At 57.6% G+C, this 21091-nt stretch overlaps 2 protein-coding genes across 2 annotated transcripts in view; both read right to left on the bottom strand.

The window, feature by feature from the left end:
* Window positions 1-10414, bottom strand: part of IRAK2 (interleukin 1 receptor associated kinase 2) — a 45814-nt gene extending 35400 nt beyond the window's left edge. Inside the window, exons 1-2 of the mRNA XM_037522670.2 lie at window positions 10309-10414; window positions 2110-2292 (exon numbers count right to left, since the gene is read on the bottom strand). Of these exons, the coding sequence (XP_037378567.1) occupies window positions 2110-2292; window positions 10309-10402 (277 nt within the window). The 5' untranslated portion in view covers window positions 10403-10414. The remainder of the gene's footprint in view (window positions 1-2109; window positions 2293-10308) is intronic.
* Window positions 10415-12338: 1924 nt separating this feature from the next.
* VHL (von Hippel-Lindau tumor suppressor) lies at window positions 12339-20491 on the bottom strand. The gene is made up of 3 exons (XM_037522666.2): window positions 20198-20491; window positions 18052-18174; window positions 12339-16821 (listed from the first exon to the last, which is right to left on the bottom strand). The coding sequence occupies exons 1-3, from the start codon at window positions 20376-20378 to the stop codon at window positions 16625-16627; spliced, it is 501 nt and encodes a 166-aa protein (XP_037378563.1). The 5' UTR covers window positions 20379-20491; the 3' UTR covers window positions 12339-16624.
* Between the last annotated feature and the right edge of the window lie 600 nt (window positions 20492-21091).

Genomic DNA, 21091 nt, shown 5'->3' with positions numbered 1-21091 from the left:
AGTCACGGCCACGTTGGTCTTCCTTGCATGAGAAGAAAACTGGAAAAGAAAGAAACTGAAAAAGGGGTCCTGGAGCAGCCCCCTCAATTGGCTGTGGGAGGAGCCACACTTAGCACCAGCAGCTGTCAGCCTCTGGGTCAGGGAAACTCGAATAAAGGTGACAGGCTGGGTCTGACAGCCTATCTGTAAATCTGCGCTGCTGTTCCCTGACCTAAAATGGTTAAAATGATGTTCAAGATTAGGCCCCAGGCAGGCCCTGACATCAAGGCCCGTTGTCTATCTCCAAAGCGAGGGGCCGGTGTCTCACTCCCTGGTGTGCTGGGCTTCCGGCCTGGAGACACCCACAGCGTCTCAGCCATTGGCAGGGGCACAGCCAGGGCCTGGCGCGGTCCCCACCCCCTCTGTGGTGGACCTGGTGCAAGTCCAGGCCTAGACCAGCTCCTGACCGTGCTCGGTCCCGTGGCCTGCGCGCCCTCCTAGCTCTCCCCCCTCCCTCCCAGCCTCAAGAGTTTATCATTAATTTTCTCAAAACACAAAAAAAGTGGCAGGCACTCAAGAATCAGTAACATTCAATCGATAGCCGCTCAGTAATTATTTATCAGCATCTGGCCGGAGGCAGGTTTCGGTCACACCTGCCAAATGGAAGGCCAGGTGGTTTGGGCCTAGCTTGGGCCGAGGTCCCAGCAGCCTCCAGAGGAGGCTCATGCTTAGCACACAAGTTCAGACTTAGGAGCGCCCCTGTCCCACTGACACAGGTAAGGCCGAGCAGGGAAAGGAAGGAGCTGCCCAGGTCTCTCGCCTGGGGCTGAGCGTGCAGGCACCTGTTGCAGCCTCACTCAGGTGCAGGGCTTCCCGTGGGTTCCAGAGGCAGGTGGAGGCAGTGGTGGAGCAGACCACTCCTCCCCAGCCCGAGGAGAATGGTGGGTGGGGGAAGACAGGCCAGGCAGGGGCGGAGGTTTGGGGAGGAGGCCATGACTTGAGAAGAGCCCTCCAGTGGATTCTACATCACTTGTGCGCCGGGTGCAAGGGAGGACCTGGCTGGAGCCTCCAGCTGGTGTGTTGCCACCACCTGCCCTACTACCTGGAGTAGTCCAGCCACCTCCATTACCAAGAGGCCTGGCATGGAAAGCTCTGTGGCTTCTGCATACCCCAAGTCCGTGAGCATCGCTAGGTGGCTGAAGAGCGGCCCCATAGGCCCCACGACAGCTCTGGTGTCCGCTGGGCGGCCCTGCAAGGCCAGCACAGGCTGCAGACTCAACCTCCCACCTGTGAGAACACCCCACGGGCCCCGCTCTCCCGAATGATCTCTGGGGGAGGGGGTCTGTAAGCCCCGTCCCTCGGTCCTTGCTCTGGGTCCACACCCCTCCTCCTGGAAGCCCTCCCTGAGTCCAGAGGCCTGAGGGACAGAAAGGCAGGAGCTGGGGCCTCCCTGGTGGCGCAAGGGATTAAGTCTCAGCACTATGAAGTTGTCCGCAGCCACTGCAGCATGAGTTTGATCCCTGGCCAGGGAGCTACCCACATGGCGTGGCAGACCTCTCCTGTCTCCCCGCTGCTCCCCTCAGCAGTGTATTTCAGTCAGTCTGCCTGTTCTGCCCCCACTCCCCACTCTGGCTCTGGTGAATCCTCTCACCCTCCACACCTCTGGCCTGTACCCCAGTTCTTGTATGCATAAATAAATAAGTCTTTAAAAAAATTAAAGAAATAGGGCCTCCCCGGTGGCGCAGCGGTTGAGCGCTGGGTTGCGAAGCTGCCCGCAGCCTCTACAGCGTCGGTTCGATCCCCGGCTGCTCCCCGGGCCACCGGAGGAGGGTCCCACATGGCGTGCAGACCTCTCCTGCCGCCCGCTGCTCCCCTCAGCAGTGTGCTTCGGTCTTTCTGCCTGCTCTGCTCCCCGCTCTGGCTCTGGTGAATTCTCTCACCCTCCCGCGCTTCTGACTGTACCCAGTGCATGTATAAATGAATAAATAAATAAATAAATCTTTTTAAAAAATAAATAAATAAATCCAAAATAAAAAAAAGAAAGAAAGAAAGACTGAAAGGGGGCCTGAGGGTGAGGGGGCACAGCCAGGCTGGGGTGTGTGGGGCCGCGGCTGGGCCGTGGCTACTCACAGTTCAGGATGATCTGGGCAGCGCGGTAGAGCTCCAGGCGGTGCAGCAGGTCGAGCAGCTGCTGGACGGTGGCCTGCCGCATGCCCCACCACCACAGCAGCTCCCGGGTGATGCTCACGCCCTGCACCCGCTCCATCGACTTGATCTTGCGCAGCTGGGTCAGGTCCGTGATCACATAGGAGGCTGGAAGGCGAGGACAGGGGCTGCTCAGCCAGAGGCGACCCTCCATGGAGCGCCCCCCGCCGGCGGCTCTGTCTGTAACAGCTCCCTCCACCCCAACTCTGGCTGAACCCGAACCCGCTGCCAGCTGCCTCCACAGGCAACCCTGTCCTGACGCCGATTCCACTGAATACGGGCCATTAGGCACAGCGACACCTGAGCAGACGCCAGTGACACCAGACTCAGGAGACCCCACGGGAGGCAGGGCGGAGGCTGGGGCAGGAGAGCCTGTGTCCTGGGCTCTAAGGGGGTGCTAGAACCCCACTGCCTTCCCTTGATTCAAAATAACAGAATGGGCCCAAAGGAGTCCCTTCCCCTCAGCCCTGCGTCACCAAACTGAGACTGAGAGCAGTTCCCGGCTCCCTGAGGTGGGGACTTCAGCAGTCCATGAGGATTGCCAGGTCCACACCCAGGAGCTCATCATCCAGGGAGATCCCTGCCACCCCCTGAACGAAAACACTCTTCCACGACCAAGCCACGATCTGCCAGCGTCACTCCCCGGGCCGGGCCTCTGTCTATCCCCCTGCCCCGCACTGCTCGGCCGGCTCCTTTGAACTGCTGCGCCGCGGGCTGCTGACTCCTTGAAAGAAGCCAATCAGATCTTTAAACTCCACTCAGTTGAATTTTGTTTTTTTTTAACAGTTTTGGTGGCAGTGATGGGCTTCACAAGACAGACCTCTGCCGGCACAGGCGCCGCGCCCATCACATGCACAGCTCTCGCGCCATTTCTGGGGGCCGCGCGCAAATTCCTCTGGTTCGAAGTTCCACTCTCTTTGCAGTCAGCGCCCACCGGAACTGGCGCTCCCTTCCAGGGCAGAAGGCGCCACCTGCAACCCAAGCCTTGAGCACTCGCTCAGTCCCCACTTGCTCGAGCCTGCTGGCTCGCTGCCCAGGCTCCAGGCCCACGCTGGGAAGGGGTGGCCATGCGCACCCACGGCCTCCTCACGCCAGCCTGGAGGAGCATCTCCTTGCTCACCTGCAGGTGAGCTGAGGCTACTGCGAACGAGGCCCTCGGAGCCGAGCTAGACACGGGGGACGTGGGTGAAGCACTCAGAAGCTGCCAGAGCACTTGACCTAACTCTGAGGCTCCCGAGTCAGGGTAAGTGCGTTGCTCCTGGAGCAAACTGATTCTAGGTCTCACCAGGCTCCTGAAAAGTTTCTGCCGACCAGGCATGGGAGACACAGCTCCCAAGCCCACAGCCGCGCCACATCCCTCGAGGCATCTGGGGGCTCCAGAGGCCCAGGCTTAGCTGAGCCTAGCGAGCCTCGAGCCTCAGGCTTGAGAGACCAGAGAGCACTGGCTGCAGGCGCACCTGCTTGTTTTCTGAGGACAAGTACAAAATGGCAGACTCGGCCTGAAACTCCAGGTTGAGAACTGTAGGGGTCACGACAGGAGGCCGCTGAGGATGAGAGAGAGCACGAGGACGTGCACACAGCAAGCGCGCCAAGCCGGCAGGAGGACACCGAGCTTAAGCAGAAAGGCCTGAAAATTCCAAAATAGCGCCATTGAGAAAGTCATTGCAAAGGACTGAGGGAAAATTAAAAGGTACCCAGAGGGACCTAAACAGCGCATAAGAAGGGTCATAAGAAGGGTCCCCGCCCCGCCCCCAGCCTCTCCTCTCTAGCAGCTCAGTCCATAAACAATAACAAAATAATAGGTGGCACTTTCAATGGTCACATAGTATCCCACTGAGTTTACTGAAGTGAGAGAAGCAGTAAAAAAAAAAAATGAAGAGGGGCCTCCCTGGTGGTGCAGGGGTTAAGTCTCAGCGCTATGAAGCTATCGCCAGCCACTGCAGCACGAGTTCGAGCCCCGGCCAGCGAGCTGACCCACACCGTGCAGCAGACCTCTCCTGTCTCCCCCGCTGCTCCCCTCAGCAGTGGATTTCAGTGGATCCACCTGTTCTGCTCCCCACTCTGTCTCTGGTGAGTCCTCTCACCCCCCACACCTTGGCCTACATGCCAGTTCTTGCATGCATAAATAAATAAAAATAAATATTTAAATAAACAAAATGAAGAATAAAATAATCAGTTCCTGAATTTCAGAAATCGTGGTACAGGAATCCAGGTGATGCTTGCTGCAGAAACCAGCAGCCCAGGACACTTTTCCATTTGAAAAATACAAGTGAATGGGGCGGGGGAGGGAAGGCAGCCAACCAGGACCCCCACAACATAGGGCAGCAAACACCCCTAGGTTTGGACTTGCCCCTAAGCGCCTGGTGGGTGGGAAGAGGAAAGCCAGGAAGTGACAGTGGCTCTGCTCAGCCACCTCCCTGAGGGATGGGGAAGGAGTCAACACCTCGGACAAGCACCCTGTTTGGGATGGAAAATTCTTGAGTTGCGACTTTAGTCACTGGAAACCACAGGCCAGATTCCTGGTCCATGGGAAGTGATGTCACAGGGGCTGGTTCCAGCGGCAGAGAAGAGGAAGGAACACCCCCTGCAGCACGGGGGCAGCTGGCGGCACACCTCCCGCTGTGATGTCATGGGAAAGCAGCGTGGTCGGTCATCCGGGAGCTCAGCCTGGCCCCAGCCTGGGGTGCGCTTGCTCATGGCACGCAGGGGGCACAGCAAGTACCCCCAAGGTGCCCGGCATTTCAGACACTTTGGTGCCATAAACATGGCCTTAACACGTTCTTAAGCTCTTGACATCAGTGTTTAACCGCCCCTTGCAGCAGGGAGACCAGAGGACATCTGGGGGGAGCAGCCCAGTGGAGGGCCCTGCTAATTCCACACCTGTTTTCTCAACGCCCAAGTGAGAATAACTGGTTATTACACCACATCTGGAAAGCAGGAGAAAACCACAGTCTCCATAACATCCCACTGGGAAACCCCCCCAGAAAAGGTCTGGCTCTACTTCTCTTTCTAATCTTCTCCCTACAGACTTGTCTCGTGTAGCAGGTCAGAACTGGGTTGCTCAGGACCCAGACTGGATTCCAAGGCCAGGGCTCAAATCCTGTCCCTCCACTTCCTTGCTGTGTGCTGGGGGAAGGCCTTGCACCTCTCCCTGTGCCTCGGTTTCCTCCTCTGTCCATCAAGAATAAGAACAGTGTCAGCTTTAGAGGCCATGGGGCGGATCAGATCAGCCGCGCAGATGGAAGTTCTTGGAACACGCTGGCACATAGGAGGTGTGACACAGATGTGAGCCGGAACTGTCCTGCCGTCTACGCACTCGGGAAACCTGTCCTATTGGATGGTTAACACACTGCTGTCCTCCAAGGGCAAAAACAGACATAGGGCCTCCCTGGTGGTGCAAGAGGTTGAGTCGCAGCACTGTGGAGCTATCCGCAGCCACTGCAGCATGGCAGGAGTTGGAGTCCTGCCAGGGAGCTGGCCCACATGGAGCAGCAGACCTCTCCTGTCTCCCCGCTGCTCCCTCAGCAGTGGATTTCAGTGGATCCATCTGTTCTGCTCCCCACTCTGTCTCTGGTGAGTCCTCTCATCCCCTGCACCTCTGGCCTGTACCCCAGTTCTTGTATGCACAAATAAATAAATCTTAGGAAAAAATAAACAGACATAGCTTCCCCCGAGGACACCAACAGAGGCAGCCAAGGGATCCGCCTACAGATGTATAATCCGAGGAGCGGTCAGATTATGGTTGGAATTTTCTGAACTCCCAGCACCACAATCAGCCCTCAGTGACTCATACTGAGTTTTCCTTGAATGACTCACAGGCGCCAAGGCTGTTGAGGACAAGGACGGTGATGGCAGCACTTGCTCTGGGGAGAGGATCCAGGGAGCATGTGACGACTGGCCAGCTCCAGGCCACCGACGCCGGGCCCAGCACGGAGAGCTGGCTGACCAGGGCGCCAAGCCACCGCACAGGCGAGAAGGGGATGCACCCTGCACCCCCATATCCCGACACCCTTCAGCTCCTCATTCTACCTGGTGGTGGCTCAGGGTCCACCTGCTGGCAGGTGCCGTGCTCGGCGAAGGGAACGCAGGAGGTAGCAGACACCCCGCCCTGCGGTGCTTACACTCCAGGAGAGAAGCAGGGCAAGAAGGAAGGAGCAGGCGGTGTCCAAGCACGCCAGGCGGAATGATGGGGCAGGGTCGCGGAGGCGGGCCACCCACCTTTCCAGGGAGCTGAGGCCCAAAAAACTAAGCACCCCACAAAGATGTCAGCGTCATACGCTGACCCCAAAACGTGTGAACGTGGCTCCCTGCCAGACCACCTTTGGGGGACTTTGCAGGTGGGGCAGATTAAACAAAGGACTTGGAGATGAGGAAATTGTCCTGGATTATCTGAGCGGGACCCCAGGTCCTCACAAGGGTCTTTCTAAGAACCAGGCGAGGTCGGCTTGGGGGTGTGATGAGGAAGCAGAGATCAGGTGAGCTGCTGCCCTGAGAGCAACAGGAGCCAAGGGGTGACAGGCAGGAAACGGGTCTCTCCTAGGGCCTGCCCAGCGGGCTCTAAGGCACATGAATTTTAGGGCCCTGGGGCCTGGCAGCCTGAAGGTCATGCAGGCAATGGCTGTTGTAAGCCTCTCAAGCTGGGATTTGTTACAGCAGCGAGAGGGAACTCTCACAGATAAGGAAGTCAGGTAGGGGAGAGAGAATGTCCAAGGCAAAGGCAAGATCCAGGGCCCCTGAGTGCACACCACGGAGGCCAGCGTGGGGCAGGCATTCCTGGGGGTCTGGGAGGAGACCCCAAGGGTCAGAGGCCCTCTCCAAAGAATGCGTACCAAGGTCCAATCAGCCTCAAAGAGCCACTCAGCTCCATCAGTCATGAGGGAGGCGCAAAGCAAATCACAAGGAGAGACAACATCACGCTCGCTCCAGTGGCCAGAACCCAAAGCACAGACAATACCAAGTGCCGGGGAGGATGTGGGATGTGGAGACCTCACCCACTGCTGGTGGCCGTGACACTGCGCAGCCATTGTTGGGGGTGGGGGGTCCTCCAATGTCCAACAGGGTTACCCTCTGGCTCAGGAATTCCACACCTTGGTATCTACCCAAAAGATATCACACGAAACCTGGTATCACACGAAACCTTGCGCCCAAAGGTCCCTAGGCACTTACTCATACTAGCCCCGAAGCGGACAGAACCCCAGTGCCCTTCAGCTGATCGCTGGATATATAAAATGTGGGAGCATCTGTGCAATATGATATTATTCAGCAATAAAAAACATTCAGCACCGTCACGTGCGGCCACATGGCTACATCTTGAAGACACGCTGCAAGAAAGGCCGGTCCCAACGGCCCCTTGGCGGCGGGATTCCGTTTACACGAAACGGTCAGAATAGTTAAGGCCTAAATGGGGAAAAGCTGGTGTGTGGGCGTGTTGGGGGTGATGGTTAAAAGGAAGAAAGTGTCTTTTTGGGTAAATGAAATGTTCTAAGATAGTCTGTGCAGGTGGAGATGCAACCGTGTCCGCTTACTCAATGCCACTGAATGGTGCACTTGAAAGGTCTGAGTGTAGATCCGGCGAATTCTGTCTCAGTAAAGCTGCCCCTTTCTCAAAGCCATAGGTGTGCCTTTAAGACCATGTCCCGGGAAGGGAAGTGACCCTGGCGCTCACAGCTCAGGCCAAGACACTGGAGGGCACCGGAAGACACCGGAGGGCGCCTCCAACAGAAGGTCTGGTTCCACTCCAGGGAACCTGTGAAGCAGCTAAATCCCAGCTGACCAGAGCAGAGGAATCCGGAGAAGCCTAGAAACCAGGGTAGGGAAGGCGTCCTCTTGGCTCCTGGCTGCCCTGATTGGCCTCCAGAGAGACAGATTAAGCACACAGGTGTGGAAACTCCTTACTCCCCTCCAGGTGGATCATGTACACCCTGCGACCTGCTGCCTGTGACACATTTCATTAAAAATGGTGCATTGAGGGCCTCCCCGGTGACGCAGCGGTTGAGCACTGGGTTGCGAAGCTGCCCGCGCCCTCTGCGGCGCCAGTTCGATCCCCGGCTGCTCCCCGGCCACCGGAGGAGGGTCCCACATGGCGCGCAGACCTCTCCTGCCGCCCGCTGCTCCCCTCAGCAGTGTACTTCGGTCCTTCTGCCTGCTCTGCTCCCTGCTCTGGCTCTGGTGAATTCTCTCACCCTCCCGCGCTTCTGACTGTACCCAGTGCATGTATAAACAAACAAACAAAACAAAATAAATAAATAAATAAAAACATGCCTCTATTAAAAAAAAAATGGTGCATCGAAACACACACTGAAAATAAAACCTGACTCCTTATTGTGAAAGAAATGGCTTGGCCAGAAGAAATAACTGTGATAGAGCTTAAGGGAAAAAAAGCAGGCTATTAGAATGTATGTGATCAGATGTTTTAAAAAGAGTAGACATGTAAGTAAACGTGTGTAGGGAACAAAGATGCAAAAGTCTAAAACACCCAGCACTCTGCTGGCCCGCAACCTTAGCTGCGTATGTGTACATGGACAGTGTGTGTGCATAGGTAACTATTATTATTAGCATCCAAATGTTGAGGATGGCCAGCCCCGAGCGGTAGTTTGAGCTAATCATTTTGTGTGTATTTTGACTCTGGTATTACTCTTGGCTTAAAACAGGGTTTCTGTTCTTTTTTAAATTCATTTTTGTGTAGAAGAACTGGGGTGTAGGCCAGAGGCGTGGGGGGTGAGAGGACCCACCAGAGACAGAGTGGGGAGCTGAACAGGTGGATCCACTTAAATACACTCCTAAGGGGTTTAAGCACCACACTATGAAGCAATCCGCAGCCTCTGCAGCACGAGTTCGATCCCCAGGCAGCCAGGGAGCTACCCACATGGCGCGGCAGACCTCTCCTGTCTTGCCCTCTGCTCCCCTCAGCCGTGTATTTCGTCAGTCTGCCTGTTCTGTTTCCCGCTCTGTCTCTGGTGAATCCTTTCACCCCCCGCATCTCTGGCCTGTACCCCAGCTCTTGTACGCATAAATAAATAAATCTTAAAAAGAAATAAAAATAAATACACTCCCAAGGGGAGCAGCCAGCGAGACAGGAAAAGTCTGTCGCACCATGTGGGTCAGCTCCCTGGCCGGGGATCCCGCCCAGGCCATAGCCGGGATAGCGCCGAGGCTCAGCCAGAACAGGGCACCTGAATCACCACAGCGTGAGCACTGAGCGCGCATAATTCTGGGAGGTGGGGCTGTCCTATGCCTTGTAGGGTTTGACAGTTTTCTGACCTCACCCCACAGCAACACCAGTTGTAACCACCAAAAATGCCACGAGAAGCTCAAAGGGCCCTGAGGGGGCGAGCACCCCACCCACACACTCCCCGGCTGAGAACCACCAGGGAGAAACACACAGCGTTTGCTCCAAGTGGGTGGAGGACACACGGGCGTCCCCTGCGCCGTCAGCCTCTGGACTGCACCTCTGTAGGACACACTCCTGCACAGATGCTGTATTTCCTAACCCAAGCTTTTCATAGAACATAAATATAAATTTACAACATAGTGACACCGGTTACACCGACTTAAATATAAAACAAAGGGCCCCTGTGAAGACTTCCCTACGTTTGCTGGAATTTGTCACGCAGCTATCCGGTGCTGCTCTGTAATTTCCATTACTCACAACCACCCTCTGGCAGATCTAATTTACCTCCAGGTCGCTGATTAAGAAGCAGAGGCCAGAGAAGTAAAGGCACCCCCAAAGTCACCAGCTGGGGGGCTGCGGCGCCCGGAGCGCAGGTGCCAGCTGGGCCCCTGAGGACCCCGCGCAGCCAGTCCCGGGGCCACGGGGGTCAGGGCGCAGCCAGCCTCGGGGTTCAAATCCCGCCCGCCGCTTCGCGAACCCAAGCTCGGGCGAGAGCGCCCGCCCCCCTAAATCGGTTCCTTCGGTCGGCGGGTCAGCGCCGCGGGCGTCGGGGGTCCACCGCCCCGGCCCCCGCGGGCGCCCAGAACTCGGGGTCCCGGTGCGCGCGCAGCCCGCGGGGACAGGGCCCCGAAGGTCCAGCAGCGCCCCCGCCCCCCCACCCCCGGCGGAGAGGCCGGTCCCCCGGGTGGGGGCGCCCCTCGGACCGACCCCGCGGGGCCGCTCGGGCCGCTCACCGAAGTGCATCCAGTCCCACTCGCTGAGCGTGTCCATGTTGCGGCACAGGTCGTCCAGCACCCAGGCGGGCAGCTGGTAGATGTAGCAGGACATGGCGCGGCGGCCGGCGCGCGCGGGCGACTGGGGCGGACACCGCCCCGCGGCTGCTCCACCCCGCGCCCCGCGCGCCCCCGCCCCGCCCCGCCCCGAACCCGCGCCCCGCCCCGCCCCGCGCGCGCCCCGCCCCGCGCCCCCGGGAAGTGGGCGGGCCCGCGGGAGCCACCGCCCCCCGCTGCCACCCCGGCGCCGAGCGGCCGGACCCCGCGCGCCCTTGGCGGGGGTCGTGCGCCCCGGGGGCGGGCGGGAGAGGGGCGGTGGGCCAGGGGTGCCCGCCCGGGCGCAGAGGGGAAGCCCTGCTCGTCCCGCTCCTGCGCCTTCCTCAGGCCCTTCGGTCCAGAATGTGGGGGTCACCGAGACCCAGCTAGGCCTCCTGCAGAGGAACCCGGTTCCCACCTGCGCACCTGCGGATGGCGTCACGGCCCGCAGGTCAAGCCTCGGGAGACGCCCCCAGCCCGCGCTGAAGCCGCGCACAGCCCCTGCGCTGACATCTCCCTCGCAGGACGGTCAGGGGAGGAGGTGCAGGCGCTTCTGTCCCCAGGGAGTTGGGGTGCACCCCCGCCCCCCGCCCTGCCGGGGTTTCAGGGCCGCCGCCTCACGTGGACGCGAGCCGGGCTGCACGCCCGTGTGGAGGCCGGGAGGGGGAAGCCCCCGCTGCTCCCGGGGGTCTTTCTGGGGACCACGCTGGAGCCCCCAGAGTGGCCTCCTCGCTCACGAAGGTGCCGGGGTTTGAGGCGCCCCGCGCAACCCAGCGCCTCCCTCTGCCTTTGTAACGGCTTATTCAGGAGCTTCGAGCTTCACTGGGCCAATGTCTTCACCTCACCCTGCGCTTTTACTTCCAGCGCCGGGGTCTGCTTCCTGTAGCCACCAGAGCCTCAAGGAGAACCGTAAACCCATATCTAGAAAGCTGCTGTCCCGGGGCACCCCGGGCCACACAAGTCCCCCCTCTTCCCCAGTTACTCCAAGACAGGGGCCACCCTCCCTGTCAGTGTCAGCCGGTGCCTCTGGACCCCGCACTCAGCGGGCTGGGGTATTGGGTCTCGTGGGTGCTCACCCTCCCGCAAGTGCCAGCCGTCCTCTGGGGTCCCTCCCTGGCGGGCTGCTAAGCCGGGCTGTTGCCCCAGCAGCCTCCCTTCTGTCCGTCTGAAGAGGCAGCCGCTCGCTGTGGCGCCCTGGCTGTGCCGCCATCTTCACCAAGGTGTGCACAGGACACAACTCCTGCCAACTGAACAATCCCGGTTTCTGCCTGAGGAGTGCGGACCGAGAATGGCATCTGCTGGTGTGTTCACTGACCTGTGCCCTCCTGGGGTTTCCTGTTCCAATTCCTGAAACAAGTGTGGTGGCTTTGTCTCTAACGCATGGAGGAGTTGCTGCATTCCTTTATGCAGTCACAGATAGGGCTCACCCTCCTGTGATCAGCCAGTGTGTGTGCATGTGTGTGCGTGCGCGCGTGTGTAGCCCCAGGAAAATGTCCACTTGGGACAGGGCGTTTAGGGGAATACTGCAGGGGTGCCAGGTACCCCAGGGACTAGACTGGGACTGCAGTGCTAGGACGGGGTGCAGAAAGCTGGTGAGAGAGGCCCTGAAAAGCTCTGACATCTTCCCTGCCCCGTGCAGATTCCTAGTCCAGCGCCCTCTCCGAGAGCACGGGAACATGAACACGGACCGTTTCAGATTTTTACTAGAATAGACTTTATTTTTAGAGCAGTTTAAGGTTCACAGCATGAACCCCTCGCCCCCACCACCACACGGTGCACAGGTTACAACGGATGAACCCACCCTGACTCAACGTTGTGCGGCGTTCGCAGCGTGCCCTAGGCTTCCTCTTAGCCTGGGCACCCTCTTCCCGGGTGTGCACTGACCGCTTCTACTCGCCCGCCCCCGCCGCCCGCCGTATCCCAGAGTGGTGTCACCGCCCCGAACTCTCCGTGCGCTGCCCAGTCGCCCTCCCCTCCCCCACTCAACACCGGCACCCACTGATCTTATTTTACTCCTCAGTGTGGCCTTTTCCAAAATGTCACGTAGTTGAGATCAAATGCTAAGTAACCTTTTCAGATCGGCTTCTTTCACTTAGTTATGGTTATCCGCACCTCAGCTTCTGTGTCTTTGCACGGTTGAGAGTGCACTTCTGTTTAGCACTAAATAACAAAACGCACGGTCTGGAGAAACCCCAGCTTATCCCTTCACCTGCTTGGCTGCTTCCAAACCTTGGCAATGATGAATAAAGCCGCTCGGAATATCCACCTGCAGGGTTTTGTGTGGAAACAAGTTTTCGACTCCTTTGAATAAATGTCAAGGAGCACAACTACTCAAGTAACGTGTGCTGTCCCACCCTTCGGGCAGAGAACACAAAGTTGAGTCCTGTTAAAACCACAGTTAAGGCCTCCCTGATGGCGCAAGGGGTTAAGATGCAACCCATGAAGCTGTCCGCAGCCACTGCAAGCACGACTTTGATCCCCGGGCAGGGAGGTGACCCACATGGCGCAGCAGACCTCTCCTGACTTGCCTGCTGCTCTCCTCAGCAGTGCATTTCATCAGTCTGCCTCTTCTGTTTCCCGCTTTGTCTCTGGTGAATCCTCTCACCCTCCCGCACATCTGGCCTGTCCCCCAGTGACTCGGAATGGCGTTCGGCAATCCTGGGAGTGAGCATTGCTGATCATGTGGTCAGAGGAGGTTTAGTTTTGGATTAAACTGTCTTCCCACGTGGTTGTTCTGTGTTGCACTTTCCCACCTGAGTTTCTTGCCATTCTGAATCCTGCTATTGGTATCCTGGATTTTGGCCATTCTATTTTTTTTTTTTAAAGATTTATTTTATGCATACAAGAACTGGGGTACAGGCCAGAGGTGTGGGGGTGAGAGGATTCACCAGAGCCAGAGTGGGGAGCAGAACAAGCGAATCTCCTAAAATACACTGCTGAGGGGAGCAGCGGGGAGACAGGAGAGGTCTGCTGTGCCATGTGGTTCAGCTCCCTGGCCGGGGATTGAACCCACGCTGCAATGGCTGCAGGTAGCTTCTTAGTGCTGAGACTTAATCCCTTGCGCCACCAGGGAGGCCCAGATTTTGGCCATTCTAAAAGGTGTGGACAGATGCCTCGTTGTTTTGTCTTTCCCTGATGGCAGATGACCTGGAGCATCTTTTCTGATGCTTTGGTGCCATCTGTACTTCTTCTTAGGTGTCTGTTAAGGTTGTTTCTGTTTTGTTTTTTTTTTAAAAGATTTATTTATTTATGCATATAAGAACTGGGGCACAGGCCAGAGGTTTGGGAGGTGAGAGGATTCACCAGAGACAAAGCAGGGAACAGAACAGGTAGACAGACTGAAGCACACTGCTGACGGGAGCAGCGGGAGAGCCAGCAGAGGTCTGCTGCGCCATGTGGGTATCTCCCTGGCCAGCCCAGGAGTGCAGTGCAGTGGCTGTGGACAGCTTTACAACGTTGCGCTTAACCCTCTGCACCACCCGGGAGGCCCAAGGTTGCTTCTGTTTTTATGGGTTAACAAAAAAACTTTCAGCCTTCCCTGGTGGCACAGGCCTTTGAGCGCAGCGCTATGAAGCTATCTGCAGCCTCTGCAGCACTGGTGCAATCCCACGCGGCTGGCAAGGGTCCCACATGGCGAAGCAGACCTCTCCTGTCTCGCCCGCTGCTCCCCTCAGCAGTGTATTTTGTCAGTTTGCCTGTTCTGCTCCCCACTCTGTCTCTGGTGAATCCTCTCACCCTCCTGTGGATCTGGCCTGTACCCCGGTTCTTGTATAAATAAATAAACCTTTTAAAAAAACCAAACAACTTTGTTGGGCCTCCCTGGTGGTGCAGGCGGTTGAGCGCAGCACTGTGAAGCTGTCCCTGCAATGAGGGTTCCATCCTGGCCAGCCATGGAGATACCCACATGGTGCGGCAGACCTCTCCTGTCTCGCCTGCTGGTCCCCTCAGCAGTGTATTTCTTTAGTCTGCCTGTTCTGTTCCCTGCTCTGTCTCTGGTGAGTCCACTCACCCTCCCGCACATCTGGCCTGTACCCCAGTTCTTGTATAAATAAATCCTTTTTTGAAAAAAAACGTTGTTGCTGATGTGAATACTTTTCTGAAATGTTTAAGTTTTTTACAAGGAATTTCAGGAGAAAAATAAAATTAAAAGAAATGATATTTAAAAAAAAAAATCACATGTTGGAAGGAGGAGGGGCTGAGAGTGAAGGTGGCTGTTTGCGTCTGCTCGCCTCCCCGCCCCCAGCCTAAGCCTTAAACTAACACAGCTTTCACAACTCTCAAGAAGAGGTCGGTTAAAATAACACCACGACACACCCACCCACTTCCTTCACTGGGCACCATTTAATATATTAAAGAACAGCTTCCTTTGTAACTCAAAACAGAAAACATCCATCTCTTAAGAGAAATACATTTATTTCTCCTAGGAATGTAGAAACACATTCATAAGATTTCAAGGAAGGAAAGGTATCACTCATGCCACAGGTTTCCCGTCTTCCTTGGACAACACAAAAACACAGTCTTCACGCTGCATGTTCTAACAAGAGGGACACGCAAACTCATTTGGACATGAAGACGGGATTAAACAATAAAACGATACCGAGCCAGTCCAGCACCCGCGGATTCCTTAACCCCCGCGTCTCTCACCCCGGCCTCCGACAGCGGTGTTCCGATGCCAGCCTTGCTTCCCTACCCAACACTTCAACAACCAAAAATAACTACTGACAGGCGTGTCACAGAACGAGTACTACAACATACTTCAAAGAAAAGGCCAACTTCTTGGTGGAATGTCGAAAGAGGGGACAGGACGCGGCGAAATTTCAAGTAGACGGGGAGAGCCGGGAGGCCTCGGCTTCCTTCAGTTCCCAGGACTCAGAGCACAGGAGCTAAGCCCGTGGTTAGCAGAAGCAACCCAGGAGGCCCACAGCCCCACGCTACTTCTGAAAGGAAGGCTGTGCGTGTGCCTGGGAAAAGCTCGTAACATCAGGGGAAAATATTTCAGCTCTAAAGTTTAATGAGGAAGTAGAATACAGAGCTACACCTGGACGGTGTTTTCACCTGGGTGAAAATCAAGCAACCAAAAGGTGCCCTAAATGAGGGTGCCAGTTCAAAACGTTTAGTGTTTAAGCAATCTACCTTAGCCATCTTTCTTCTTTTTCACTTTTCTGTGTTTTCCAGCATTTTCTTTACTGGGGAATTTTTTTTCTAAACTATTTATCAATTACCACCCCCGGCCCCCTGCCAAAAAAATAAGAGCAGCAGCCTGCTAGTATGAATTTGAGTCATGAGTTTAAGTGCAGTCTGCAAGGAAGGATCTGCCCCTTCATGAAAGTGTAACACACTGCAGGGTGCTCTCTGGATGCTGTGTCGGGTGCAGCCTCCCAGAGGTGGGGGCATGGGGCGCTTCTGTGGCCAGGTGCAAAGTGTCCCCACATCTTGCCTACTGAAAATGCTGAACCAAACAGAAACATCACAGATTTGCAAAAAGGGACAGACATTCACATTTGATAAAACTTATTTACAATACAGTAGTGGCTCCTTGCTACTAGAAGCAAGCAAGAGGACGCTGCCTTCTCCTGTTTTCTGGGCAGATGTCACAGAAAACAGCTCTCATCGCAGTGGCTGCACAAAGCTCCTCCTGGCCGAGAAACAGAGCTAAGACAGCACTGTGACGAGCACAGATGGAGGAAACACAAAGTATAGAAAATTACAAAAGGCGCTTTCTATAAAAATGGTTCCCTTTAAAACATCTGCTTATGGTAGCCCCCCTCCCCCATAACAAAAAAAGCCAACATCCCCAAACACTTTCCACCAGCGTAGCCACTGGTTTGTTCATTCGACAAACAGACCGAAGGCTCATGATGTGCGAGGCACTGGGGCCTCAAAGAGGAGACAGGTTTGTCCGACCTCACTGACGTCTCCTCTCCCCAGAGCGGGAGGCGGCTCGTCACCAGCCACCGCAGGCAGCTGCTGCTGCTTCCTACTGGCATAGCACAGGCCGCGGTTCTGAGTTGCACAAAGTCCTCAGAAACTCTCCTGACTTACTAGGAAGCAAAACCGCCATGACTTCCCCTTGGTGAATACGTCCCGAAAGGGCAGGCATTAAGCCCATCTGCGGTACTGGCCCTGGACACCTGCAAGCGCAGAGGTCATGGGCGGTCATTCGAGGATGAGGCCGGGCCATGCCGACCAGACCAGCGCCGCGCCGGGCAGCGCCATCCCAAGCCCGCTGGAGAGGGCGGGCTCAGGGCGCGTCCTCACTCTCCCCGGCCAGGCGCTGGCTTTCAAGGTGCTCCTGCGTCAGCCGCTCCAGGTCTCTCCTCACGTTCGGGTGGTCTTCCAGGTCTTCGTAGAGCGACCGCACGATGTCCAGCCTCCTGTAATTCTCGGGCCTGACGAGGCTTCGGACCACCTGGAGGCATCGCTCTTTCAGGGTGTACACTGTAGGGGCAGAAAACCGAATCCTCAGGCGCAGACTGGGGTCTCGGGGTCCGGAAGCTGCGAGAGGCTCTGCCCGCCCGGGCTATTCCTCGGTGCCCACCGGCCGGGCTCTGTGCCTGCGCTGTGCGCCTGTGCTACCTGTGCACTCCTGACCTTGGGAAGGAACTTCCCCTGAAAGTGGGCTGGGTCTGCGATTTACTGGAAGGAACTGAAGGTGAAGTGATACTAAGGCAATTCTGAGCAGAAGTCCTAAGAAAGCCTGGCCATGTCCCCTTCAAGTTCTTAGAAGCCCTAAGCTACGCAGGGGGAGGAACCACAGAGAGGGAGGGCCGCAGACTCCAAGGGGAGAGGCGGGCCCCAGCCAACCTGCCCCGGAAGGCCGGCATACCACGGACCACCAGGGACCAGAACGGCCACCAGCTCAGCTCAGCCACGCTGCAGAACTATGGACAAGGAAGGTGGCTGCTGCGAGTTTGGGGTGTCATCTAGCAATACCAAAACAGGGTGCAGGTGGATTTTGGAGTAACTCAGATCCTACTTAAAAGTCATCGGGGAACTTACGCTTTAAGGTATCTGTAAGGCAAAACTGACTGCATTTAACTGACCAGTGCTTATTTCTGCAGACCCACTTCCACAAATCAGTGTGACCCCCGCCCCCCATGAAGCTGCAGGCATTCGGGTTTTTCTCCACCCACAAGTACATCAGCTTCTTAGGGTTTTCAATAAATAGCAAACTGTGGTGCTAATGTTCAATTCCATGCAGGGTACTGAGCTTGACTGGATTACATAACATAGAAAAACACAACACGAGTCATAAATAAGTCAAGATAGCTCATTCCCCACACCTTGGCCTCCTCCTGAGACCTCAGGTACATTTCAGTTCTAAGGTCAGGGAAACAAAATAATTCTTAATTCATTAATCCTACAGAGGTTTACAATCCAACAGGGATTTTAATTCAGCCCACCTCTAAGAAGGCCAGAGAGCTTTCGAAACACAAAAATCTTTGGTCAATACAGAGCAAATCAATATTAATCACTTCCATCGCATGGAACTGGAGAATAGGATGCAGAAAGATTGGACAACAGGATGGTGGAGAACAGGATGCAGAAAGGTTGGGACACCTTGGCATCAGGCAGAAATCAGTAAGGGCTCAGCTCCTTCAAGCACACTGGCCTCTGCTTATACACACCAGCCTTAGCTTTTCAATCTTTCAGGAGAATGAACGGTACCTGGCAGTGTGATGTTGGCAAAAATAGGCTGTCCGTCAACATTGAGAGATGGTACAAATAACTCAGTCTGGTTAACCAGAAGCCCATCATAGGTCCCAGCATCTCTGAAGAGCCAGAGGTGACCTGTTAAGAGAAGCAGAGGCTGTCAGTAGCCACACACCTCTTTCTTTCCTCTCCCGGGAAGACACCACATTCACCTGTTAGTCATTCGCCAAAGGTAAGCAGTGCCCTCTTCACTTAAGCATACAAAGCCCCTCCAACAATTACCTCCTTCAACCCTCACAGTAGATCCATTTGCAGATGAGGATGGGTCTGAAAAAACCAAATGACTTGCGCCAGGCACAGCTAACAGTGGGCAGACACCACACTTCAGTGGCAGAAAAGCAGAAGCAAATCACACCCATCACTGCAAACTAACCGAAAGAAAGGACACCGACTCCTCAAGTTTGTGCTTCTCAAAAATGAGGTGCAAAAACATCGTACTGAAAGGAACCAAGGGGTACATTCTTAAGAACAGGCAAAATTAATGTAGAGCATGAAAAGTCGGCAGTGGGTGCCTCTGGGAGGGAGAGGACTGAGTGGAAGCAGGAGGGAAGTATCCAGAGTGAGGGAAACCCTCTAGCCTAAACCTTGATCTTGGTGGTGTTAAGTTTCTCAAAACCTATCAAACCCTAAGATCTGTGTACACGACAGGAGTTGGGGCGGAGGAAGGAAGCAAATCCCCAGGCTTAAGATTCTGTTTAAGGACGCGGGAGGTTGTCTCAGAATAAATGCAGTGTGTGGGCCCGAGGCACAAAACATACTGGAGGATGTAAGAAATTTAAAGTGGTAATATTTTTTAATGTAATAAAGCATGCATAACAAAACGGCCACTGAAGCCACGTGTAAGTGCACAGTCCAGTGACACAACGTGGGTCATGCGAAGTCCATTCACACCGAAATTTCTTAAAAATTTCATATTATCGGGCCTCCCCGGTGGCGCAGCGGTTGAGCGCTGGGCTGCGAGGCTGCCGCGGCCTCTGCAGCGCCGGTTCGGCCGCCGGCGAGGGTCCCACCAAAAAAAAAAAAATCCCTATCGTCTGGGACACACCAGAGATGCCTTTTCCTGACCAAGGACTGGCCCGTGGTGTCCCCCAGAAGCTTTGGGATTGCAGGAGGGCGGGGCCGCTGCTGGAGAGGGATGTTCTTTGGATCATCCAAAAGTCCCCAGCATTCACGCCCCTGCTGAGGGTCACTCCCAGCTATGTCCGCCTGGATGTCATCGTTCAGTGAAAAAAAGCAACAGTATTTTCTTAATATTAAAAAAAAGAATTTCCTACTGAATCAGGCCCGAGGAGCGGCACAGAACACAACCCGCACATCTCCCAGCCAGAGCAGGAGCCGACAAAAATGCCCCCCTGGACGGCGTGGGTCTCCCCCACCTGCCACGAGGGCGCGGGCGTGAGGCTCGATGCTGGGGCAGAAGCAGCTTCGGTGCCCAAGCGGGAGAAGCGCCCCTGGGGGCCGCCGCGAGCAGGCGGGGCCGCCTCTGCCCCAGGCGCGGGGCTCCCCCGAGCGGCTCCGTCTGTCCGTCTGTCCGGCCAGGTCCCGTCCCCAAAACCCGCCAGAGCCCGCCCCGGGAGAAGCCGCCCGCCCCGCCCCGCCCCGCCGCGCCCCTCGCTCCTCCCGCAGGCGTCGGCCGGGTTCGCTCAGCCCAGAACCCTGGGCTCCAGTCCCGGGGTGCGCAGCGCCCCTCGCCCGCGCGACTCGGCCCATCTTCCCTGGGAGACGCCGCCGCACTCCCCAGGGCCCGGCCGCTCCCGCGGGGCTCCCGCAGGCGCCGGCTCCCGAGTCCGGGGTTCGCGCCCGTCCCCGCCCCGCCGGGCTCCGCGGGGCCGCCCACCCGGGCCGTCGGGGCGCAGCGCGCACGTGACTCGGCCGGGCCCTGCCCGCCCCGCCGCGAGGGCGCCCGTCCGGGCGGGTGGGGGCTGGGGATGCGGGGGGCGCCGGGGGCTGGGGGTGCGGGGGTGCGCCGGGGGGGGGGGGTGTGGGGGGCGGGGGGCTAGGGCGGGGGTGTGGGGGCGCCGGGGGGGGGGGCTAGGGCGGGGGTGGGGGGGCTGGGGTCTAGGGCGGGGGGCCCCGGGGGGCGTCGGCGCCGGCCGCCTACCTCGGTAGCTGTGCATGCGGCGGCCGGTGCCGGGCGGCAGCGTGGGGTAGGGCTGCGGCTCGCCGTCGAAGTTGAGCCACACGGGCAGCGCGACGCGCGGGCTGCGGTTGCAGAAGATGACCTGGGACGGCTCGCGCGAGTTCACCGAGCGCAGCAGCGGCCGCGGCCGCCCGGCCGCCATCGCCGGCCCCGCGCGCGCCGCGTCCGGGCCGCGCTCCTCCGGGCCCGACGCCCCCGGGCCGGGCTCCTCGCGGCCGCCCTCCGCGGGCGCGTCCTCCCCGGCGCGCGCCCGGCCCCCGCCCCCGGGGCATCCCCCGGAGCCCGCCCGGCCGACCTCGCCGCCTGGGGCCGCGCGGGGCGGGGCGTGCGTGCGTGCGCGCCCCCGCGAGGAAGGCGTGCGCGCCCGGGCGGCGGGTCTGCGCGCGCGCGGCGGGGCGGGGCCTGCGCAGGAGGCGCGGCGGGAGGCCGGGCGCGGGCGGAGCCGGGAGCCGGGCCCGGGCGGGCCCGCAGGGCGGCCAGGGGGTTCCCCGTTAAACTGCGTTTTCTCCGCGCCCCGCCCCCGCGAAGCTTTAAGACCGTCAAGGTTCTTGCTGTCTTCTCGCTAATATCCAATAATTGTCTTCTTTTCAATTAACCGAAATTGTCTTGTATCCACCGCGGGTCACAGGGACAAACCCTGCGCGCCAGCGCGAGCGCGACCCCTCGGCCCGGGCCGCGGCCACCCAGGAGCCCCCGGGGCGCTGACAACGCCCCATTTCTGGCGCTCCTGTACGTATGCCGGGCACATGTGCTAGTTGAGACCCGGCACACCACCCCGGACGCGCGCTCTCACCGCCGCAGACCAGAGGCGCGGGCGCCACGGAAACACAGCGCCACGGGCTGCGCCGCGTCTGC

This window comes from Talpa occidentalis, unplaced genomic scaffold (assembly GCF_014898055.3).
Source record: "Talpa occidentalis isolate TD23 unplaced genomic scaffold, MPIMG_talOcc4v2.1 talOcc4.10, whole genome shotgun sequence".
NCBI lineage: Eukaryota > Metazoa > Chordata > Mammalia > Eulipotyphla > Talpidae > Talpa > Talpa occidentalis.
The sequence above is the reverse complement of the archived record's forward strand: the minus strand, read 5'-3'. Positions and strand labels throughout refer to the sequence as shown.